The sequence below is a fragment of the Galeopterus variegatus genome, unplaced genomic scaffold (genome assembly GCF_000696425.1).
Source record: "Galeopterus variegatus unplaced genomic scaffold, G_variegatus-3.0.2 Scaffold3384, whole genome shotgun sequence".
NCBI lineage: Eukaryota > Metazoa > Chordata > Mammalia > Dermoptera > Cynocephalidae > Galeopterus > Galeopterus variegatus.
The window spans coordinates 83,412-93,681 of NW_007729495.1; the positions used below are offsets into that span (position 1 = coordinate 83,412).

General features: G+C 31.4%; 1 protein-coding gene across 1 annotated transcript in view; it reads right to left on the minus strand.

Moving 5' to 3' along the window:
• Positions 1-8,887: 8,887 nt before the first annotated feature.
• LOC103600564 (NKG2-A/NKG2-B type II integral membrane protein-like) overlaps positions 8,888-10,270 on the minus strand; it is a 5,174-nt gene continuing 3,791 nt past the window's right edge. The window contains exons 4-5 of the mRNA XM_008584856.1: positions 9,291-9,391; positions 8,888-8,999 (exon numbers count right to left, since the gene is read on the minus strand). Coding sequence (XP_008583078.1) covers positions 8,888-8,999; positions 9,291-9,391 — 213 coding nt within the window. The remainder of the gene's footprint in view (positions 9,000-9,290; positions 9,392-10,270) is intronic.

Here is a 10,270-nt window from a genome sequence, read left to right on the forward strand (position 1 = left end):
TATATAGCGCTCCCAGCGCCGCACTCTCCCGAGTGCGCCATGGGCTCGGCCCCACAATAAATATTTTTGTGGTTCACTTTCCACTCTACAAACTTGTTAATTTAATATGAAAAATATTTTTATCAGTGCCATATATTTTACACCATACATTTTTTCCAGCGCCGCACTCTCCCGAGTGCGCCATGGGCTCGGCCCCACAATAAATATTTTTGTGGTTCACTTTCCACTCTACAAATTTGTTAATTTAATATGAAAAATATTTTTATCAGTGCCATATATTTTACACCATACATTTTTTACTCATTAATTATTAACAAATAGAAATTTTACCTCCTCTCCAAGCTGAAAGAACTAACTGTCCTCTTTTATTCACTGCTTATGCTGTTTTTGCTCCCTGAATTCTAATATAAATGTATATTTTTAAAATTTGAAACTTTGTCATTAATATTTTATTTATTCAATACCCATTTGGATGTATCCACATTTTTCTCTGCTTCAATTCTCCTGCCTGCAAATCCAAGTTTTCATCTAGAATAAGTGCTTCATCTCTAGAAAACACTTTGTTTCTATCTTAAGCCATGAAAATCTAATAATAGTTTTTTTGGGGAAAAATTATAAAATTTAGCCATAAATGTTTATAAGTAAAAATTAGAGGAAGTCCTTTTTGTTTAATCATAGGAAGACATATTTAAAATCACTGTACCCTCTTTTTGCCAATTGGTTCGAATTTCCTATTGCTATATTAAGATTATAAATAAAATATTATCTATTAAAATACAATGAGTGTTTGTATTAAAAAACGCTTGCTGTCTTAATGATACACATTTAAAATAAATTATAAATAAAGATGAAAATAAAGACATGAAAAAAATACCCTGTGCTTCACAAACTGGTAGAAAACTGCTATAATTAATGTAGTGTTAGAATATAAGGCAAGAATCACAATTGGAAATAAAGAAGCATGTTTCACAATGACAGATTTATTATCCAAACCATTAGCAATAGTGTTAGTAATTTGTATGTACCTAATAATACAAGTTCAACATAGAATTTAAAGTGAACAAATAGACAATAATAAATGGGGATTTAAACACTTCTATCTCACTTATTATCACAAAAGCAGATGTATCAGTGAGCCTCCAGAAAGATTAAACTAGAAAATTAACCAACATACACACATGTGCACACACATACTTTGTACTAATACAGAATACTTACTTTTATTTTTACACTCACTTAAAAAATTTCCAAAAGTACACTATATTCTCATATTTACAAGCATGTTAAAATATTTAGAACTGTGATATGAACGTAGTAGACACTGGCCAAGTTCAGCCAGCGGACACTTGTAATGTAGCTATTCAAATTTAATATTGAATAGTTAAAAGTAAATAACATTTAAAATTAGTTTCTCAGCATAATAGCCACATTAATACATAAATGTAGAACATTTCCAGATTCACAGAAAATTCCCTAGCTCCAGTCTACCTAAAAATAGAGGTCAATAACCAAAAATTTGAAAACCTTATGAGATTAGTAACTCAGTAATATATTTCTAAATAACTCATGAGCCAAATAAATTATAACAATTAATGTTTACAATTTTTATATGAATTACAAGGAAAATAAGGCAAAGTCTGCCTTGTGAAAAATTGATTGCTTAATATATACATAACAACAACAACAAAAAAAAAGCAAAAATTAAATATTTTGAGCATGCATCAAAAGCAATATACCAACAAACTGGGAAACCTAGAGATAATGGATAAATTTCTGGACATGTATAACCTTCCCAAGACTGAACCAACAAGATACAGACAACCTGAACAAACCAATAATGATTAATGAGTTTGAATCAGTAGTCAGCAGTCTCCCACAAAGAAAAGCCCAGGAACCAACGGCCTCACTGCCAACTGAAGTCTATCAAACTTTTCATGAAGAATTAATACCAATTCTTCTCAAACTATTAAAAAAATCTAAGAGGGAGTTCTTCCAAATTCATTCTAAGAGGCCAGCCTTACCCTGATACAAAAATCAGACAAGGACACAACAAAAAAAAAAAAAAAAAGAAAACTGGAGGTCAATATTTCTGATGAGCATAGATGAAATATTCTCAACAAAGTGAAATAAGCCAGGAAGAGAAAAAGAAATAACGCATTTCCTCAATCATAAATGGGAACTGAGAAATAAATAAACTACAACAAAAAAGGAAATATGCAACAATCACAATAATTCCTTGAACGCTTAAAAGGAGAAACAGGACAGACACCAGAGGTGGGAAAGGGGGAGTGACAGGGGATTGAGAGAGAAATTGGTAAAAGGCCACAAAAAATATTTACACTGTGTAATGAAAAAAAAAATTTTTAATTAAAAATAAATAAACAACAAAAATGATCTTCCCTTTACACACAAACACACACACACACAGTAGCAAACCAAATTCAACAGCAAATTAAGAAGATTATACATCATAATCAAGTGGGATTTATCCCAGGAATGTAAGAATGGTTCAATAATTAAAAATAAATAAACAACAAAAATGATCTTCCCTTTACACACAAACACACACACACACAGTAGCAAACCAAATTCAACAGCACATTAAGAAGATTATACATCATAATCAAGTGGGATTTATCCCAGGAATGTAAGAATGGTTCAACATACGCAAATCAACAAATGTGAGACGTCTCATCAACACTCCAAGACTTGGGTCTGGGAAAAAATTTTTGTTGTTTATTTATTTTTAATTAAAAATTTTTTTTTTCATTACACAGTGTAAATATTTTTTGTGGCCTTTTACCAATTTCTCTCTCAATCCCCTGTCACTCCCCCTTTCCCACCTCTGGTGTCTGTCCTGTTTCTCCTTTTAAGCGTTCAAGGAATTATTGTGATTGTTGCATATTTCCTTTTTTGTTGTNATTACTTATGTATCTTATGTGCATGTATAAATATGTAAATAAAATAAGATTATTATAATATAATTGTCATTTAACTTGGGTTGAACACTAACAATTTTTTACACTATACTTCTCTGTTATTTTATTTTTTCACAATAAATATATATATATATACTTTTTTGTCCTTTTTGAGACTGGCGGCACCACATTCAGCCAGTGAGTGCTGTGAACGCACCGGTCATCCCTATATAGCGCTCCCAGCGCCGCACTCTCCCGAGTGCGCCATGGGCTCGGCCCCACAATAAATATTTTTGTGGTTCACTTTCCACTCTACAAATTTGTTAATTTAATATGAAAAATATTTTTATCAGTGCCATATATTTTACACCATACATTTTTTACTCATTAATTATTAACAAATAGAAATTTTACCTCCTCTCCAAGCTGAAAGAACTAACTGTCCTCTTTTATTCACTGCTTATGCTGTTTTTGCTCCCTGAATTCTAATATAAATGTATATTTTTAAAATTTGAAACTTTGTCATTAATATTTTATTTATTCAATACCCATTTGGATGTATCCACATTTTTCTCTGCTTCAATTCTCCTGCCTGCAAATCCAAGTTTTCATCTAGAATAAGTGCTTCATCTCTAGAAAACACTTTGTTTCTATCTTAAGCCATGAAAATCTAATAATAGTTTTTTTGGGGAAAAATTATAAAATTTAGCCATAAATGTTTATAAGTAAAAATTAGAGGAAGTCCTTTTTGTTTAATCATAGGAAGACATATTTAAAATCACTGTACCCTCTTTTTGCCAATTGGTTCGAATTTCCTATTGCTATATTAAGATTATAAATAAAATATTATCTATTAAAATACAATGAGTGTTTGTATTAAAAAACGCTTGCTGTCTTAATGATACACATTTAAAATAAATTATAAATAAAGATGAAAATAAAGACATGAAAAAAATACCCTGTGCTTCACAAACTGGTAGAAAACTGCTATAATTAATGTAGTGTTAGAATATAAGGCAAGAATCACAATTGGAAATAAAGAAGCATGTTTCACAATGACAGATTTATTATCCAAACCATTAGCAATAGTGTTAGTAATTTGTATGTACCTAATAATACAAGTTCAACATAGAATTTAAAGTGAACAAATAGACAATAATAAATGGGGATTTAAACACTTCTATCTCACTTATTATCACAAAAGCAGATGTATCAGTGAGCCTCCAGAAAGATTAAACTAGAAAATTAACCAACATACACACATGTGCACACACATACTTTGTACTAATACAGAATACTTACTTTTATTTTTACACTCACTTAAAAAATTTCCAAAAGTACACTATATTCTCATATTTACAAGCATGTTAAAATATTTAGAACTGTGATATGAACGTAGTAGACACTGGCCAAGTTCAGCCAGCGGACACTTGTAATGTAGCTATTCAAATTTAATATTGAATAGTTAAAAGTAAATAACATTTAAAATTAGTTTCTCAGCATAATAGCCACATTAATACATAAATGTAGAACATTTCCAGATTCACAGAAAATTCCCTAGCTCCAGTCTACCTAAAAATAGAGGTCAATAACCAAAAATTTGAAAACCTTATGAGATTAGTAACTCAGTAATATATTTCTAAATAACTCATGAGCCAAATAAATTATAACAATTAATGTTTACAATTTTTATATGAATTACAAGGAAAATAAGGCAAAGTCTGCCTTGTGAAAAATTGATTGCTTAATATATACATAACAACAACAACAAAAAAAAAGCAAAAATTAAATATTTTGAGCATGCATCAAAAGCAATATACCAACAAACTGGGAAACCTAGAGATAATGGATAAATTTCTGGACATGTATAACCTTCCCAAGACTGAACCAACAAGATACAGACAACCTGAACAAACCAATAATGATTAATGAGTTTGAATCAGTAGTCAGCAGTCTCCCACAAAGAAAAGCCCAGGAACCAACGGCCTCACTGCCAACTGAAGTCTATCAAACTTTTCATGAAGAATTAATACCAATTCTTCTCAAACTATTAAAAAAATCTAAGAGGGAGTTCTTCCAAATTCATTCTAAGAGGCCAGCCTTACCCTGATACAAAAATCAGACAAGGACACAACAAAAAAAAAAAAAAAAAAAAAAGAAAACTGGAGGTCAATATTTCTGATGAGCATAGATGAAATATTCTCAACAAAGTGAAATAAGCCAGGAAGAGAAAAAGAAATAACGCATTTCCTCAATCATAAATGGGAACTGAGAAATAAATAAACTACAACAAAAAAGGAAATATGCAACAATCACAATAATTCCTTGAACGCTTAAAAGGAGAAACAGGACAGACACCAGAGGTGGGAAAGGGGGAGTGACAGGGGATTGAGAGAGAAATTGGTAAAAGGCCACAAAAAATATTTACACTGTGTAATGAAAAAAAAAATTTTAATTAAAAATAAATAAACAACAAAAATGATCTTCCCTTTACACACAAACACACACACACACAGTAGCAAACCAAATTCAACAGCACATTAAGAAGATTATACATCATAATCAAGTGGGATTTATCCCAGGAATGTAAGAATGGTTCAACATACGCAAATCAACAAATGTGAGACGTCTCATCAACACTCCAAGACTTGGGTCTGGGAAAAAATTTTATGGAGGTCTTTAAAGTGCAGGTAACAAAAGTAAAAATAGGCCAATGGGATTACATCAGACTAAACTGCTTCTGCATAGCAGTCAACAGAGGAGAGGCAAATGGAACAGTGGGAAAAAAATATTTGGAAACTATTCATCTGGGATTATATGGAAAAGCTGAAATTAACTGAAGTTAAACACAAGCAAACTAGAAGTAAACAACTCACCACTATACAAAGATAAATAAATAAAATAATCCAATTAAAAAATGGGCAAATGACCTGAATAGACATTTCTCAAAAGAAGATATAAAGATGGCCAAGAGGTATATGAAAAAAATGCTCAACATCTCTAATCATCAGGGAAATATAAATCAAAACCAGAGTGAGTTATCATCTTACTCCAGTTAGAATGGCTGTTTCAAAAAGAAAAAAATAAAATAAATGTTGGTGAGGATGCAGAGAAAAGAAAACACTTGTGTACTGTTAGTGGGAATGTCCATTAGTACAGCCATTACATAAAACAGTATGAAGATTCCTCAAGAAACTAAAAATTAAACCACCATATGATCCAGCAACCCTACTGCTGGATATTAACACAAAGGAAAGGAAATTAGCACACAGAAGAGATCTCTGCATCCCATGTTTATTGTAACACTATTCACAATAGCCAAGAGATGGAATCGACCTAGGAGTCCATTGAATGAATGAATAAAATGCAGTATATATACACAATGGAATGCTACTCAGCTATTAAAAATAATGAAATCTTGTTATTTGCAGCAACACAGATGAGCCCGGAAGACATTATGTTAAGTGGAATGAGTCAGGCAAAGAAAGATAAATTCTACATTTTCTTGCTCATAAGCAGGAGCTACAAAAAGTAAGTTTATACAAGTAGAGAGGAGTATTGTGGTAACCAGAGGATTGGAAGGGGAAAAGGAGAAGAGAATAGGCAGAGGTTAGTTAACAAATACAAAATTACAGTAAGATAGGAAGAATAAGTTTAATAGTCTACAGTAGTGCTAGGTGTGCAGAGTTAACAGTAACCTATTGCATGTAGAAAATGGCTAGAAGAGAGGAACTCAAATGCTCTCATCACAAAGAAATAAATTTTTGCAATAATGGATGTGCTAATTAGCCTGATTTGATTTTCACACATTGTATACAGGTAATGAAATATAAACCTGTACCCCATAAATATACACAATTAATGCATGTCAATTAAAAAATAAATTTTAAGAAACAAAATATAGAAACAGAAAGGCTGAAATTACCTGAAATTAAACACAAGCAAACTAGAAGGAAGAAAACAATAAATAGTACAAAATTATGACAAAGAAAAAAATTACAGTAGAGAGGATCAACAAGGCCAAAAGTATTTTCATTAAAAAGGCTTATTTAAAATGATAAAAGACTATTGAAGAAAGAATTTGAGAAGGCATAAATATTTTATTTGTGGATTAAACAAGGGAACACCATTATGGTTTTTACATTTATAAAATCATATTATAAACACATTTTAATACCATAAGAAATAGAAAATTCCTAAAAACACAAATTACCAAAATGCAGTACAACAAAAGGAAATCAGAGTACATCCTACATGTATTAAAGAAATTTAGTTTGTTATATAAATCTTCCAACAAAAACATTGTACAAACTGTATGTAATCACTAGTGAATAGTAACCTTTAAAAATAAAACAGTACTCTTCATATACATCTAGGTTTTATACATATATATATGTATAATACATATATTGGGATGCCTCCCAATGCAGCCTTGATAGCAAAACCTGTCAGTTAAACATAGCTATAAATGAAAACAAATTTCCTTGTGAACAGGAAGGAAGAAAAGAGTCTTACTCTTTGTATATTATATGCACTGACTTTCCTAGAGGGGCAGAACAGAATGACAGGTTTCATTTTCTTTTATAAGTGCGAGAGTGGTTTGACATTTGAAAGAAAAAGTTTGTATTCTTCACAAACATTACACAGAGAAAATACATCATTCCAATTGATGGAAACATAATAAAAATGCAATATTGATGAAATCTATTAGAAAAACAGGAATATTGTTCATGTGCTTCAATATGACAGAGGTATGATTTTATTAAAAAAAAGCTTTCTAAGTCTGGATAAAATGTTGAAGTCTTTCCCCCTAAATTAGGAAATGATATGTATGACACATGTAGAACTTTTATTGTACCTTTTATTCATCATTGGAAATAAAACCCACACCAGTGAAAATATCACAATCCCCCTCCCCTTCCCCTTCTTAGACTCTAGTAACCGTAATTCTACTCGGTACTTCTAAAAGTTCAACTTTTCCTTCTTCTTATTACGATTATATTAGCTCTCACATGAGTGTGAACATGCGGTATTTACCTTTCTGAACCCGACTTATTTCCCTTAACATAATATATCCAGGCTCATCAACGTTGCTGCAAATGACAGGGTTTCATTCTTTTTCCTGGTTGAGTTGCATTCCACTGTGTATGTATACCACATTGTCTTTCTCCATTCATCTGTCAGTGGACACCTATGTTGATTCCATATCTTGGCTATTGTGCACACCACAGTACTGAAATAAACATGCGGGTGCAGATATCTCTTCAGTATGCTAATATTCTGCAAGACATCAGCACCAAAAAATACAAACATGATACAGAGAAATTAAAGAAAGCTTAATTCAGTGAAGGACATAGAATAATATTGATTGGAAAAATCAATATTTTAAAGAGGACTAACCTTTAAAAATTACTTTAAAGATTAAATATAGTCCCAAATGTAATTCCAGGAGACTTTTTCTTAACACCTTTATTGAGGTGTAGACACATGGCATAAAATTCATCCATTTAAGGTGTAAAAGTCAGTGATATTTATTATATTCACACAATTACAACCATCACTACAATCAAAATTTAGTAAGTTTTCATCAGCCCAAAAAGAAACACTGTGGCAATTAGCTGGCACTTCCTATTCCAACCTCCCCTCAGCGCTTGGTAAACACCGATCCACGTTCTGTCTCTATAGGGTTTACCTGTTCTTCGTATTTCATATAAACAGACCCACACAAAATGTGAACTTTTAGAAAGATGGATGCCACATACATAATGCTGAACAAAAAGAGCCAGACAAAAAAGTAATTGTATTTGTACTTCATGGTGTGTGTATTATATGTCCAAAATCAAATAAATTTCTTAAAAATATTAGAACAAAAACCAGAATTCATTTAAAGACTTATGCAATTATAATATTACTTACATTTCATGAGTTATAAAATTACCTGACAGACTCAAAACTCAGGTGTTTTAATTTTAAAGCTTAAGCTTACAACTATACGTATTTAGAGATCCACAACTGTCTGGTTTAAGACCACCTGAGTGTAGCACAGCACAGTTATGATTATGATTTGCGGATTCTTTTATCCTGTAATGAAGAAAAATGCATAATTCTGTTATATTTTATTGGGATGGTACATGAAACAATAGCATTTTCTATGTAGTGTAAAAAAAGAGTATTGTGAAAATAGTAACATTTTTCATATAATATTGATGAGTTCTATGAAAACTGAGTAGACCATTATTTAATGTTTAGATCATCATTTTACTGACTTTCATCATCTTCATGTCTATCGTTCAAGTTAAGTTTATTAACATTATTTTGAATTTATCCTATCTATATTTATTCTTTTATATAGCATCATTCAAAAAAACTTACTTTGGTTTGAAAGTTGATCTGTTTATTGACGCCCATGGACAATCACTGTTGTTACAAGAGATGCCAACCCATGATACAAATGATAGGGACATCAGAAGTTTCTACCAGAATATAAAGAAATTTCATTTAAATAATCATTATGAATATTTTTAATAATTTAAAAATATGTAAGTAGTGTAGTGTTTCATATGACCTTTAATTTAAAAAACAAAATGAATATACTCAACAATACAATAAAGTTGAAAACCACTTTTAATATTGCCAAAACTTTCAAAAATATTTGTAATTTTGATTTAAAATGAACTTGTATTTATACCTTACTATAAACTTAGTATTTCATTATTCTTCTCATATTAATAAGGAAAATTGTGATTCATATAATTTAACAGTTACCCATGTTGGTTAAAAAAAAAAAAAAAAGCCTGGATTTAAATAAGTTTCCAGATATTGTGCATTCATCTTCCAGATACTGTGACTAAATGCATGCATTTTTCTATGTGTTACTCAGAGATTGGGGTTTAGAGAGAAATTAATGGGTTGCCATTGAGGAAATCAATGACAGAGAAGACAAAATTTAGTTTTCCTGACATAACACTGTTTTTTAACTAGATAAGCCCCCACTTTTGTTTCTGTGTTTGTGAAATACCAATGGTCCAGAAAAAGTGGCAGAGACTTGTTTCACTCTGCTATTATCTGTTAAAAATAACTATAAACTCTGGAACAAATGACAGATAAAAGGAAAAGGGAACTCTGAAAATTGGAAAGAGAAGGTGAAAAGGTTTTGGACCACAGGATCAGGGATCAACAGAGTGGCAGGGCATTTAAGTCCCACAGACAACAGAAGAAAGTGACCTAGGTATGTTGTTACCCAGCACCAACCTAGCAAGAAGAGGTGGCTCAGGTAAGCTCAGTCCTGCCTGCATTGAAAGGGAGCCCTGCCAGCACCACCAGGTAAGGCTGGTCCCACTAGCAAGGGGGGG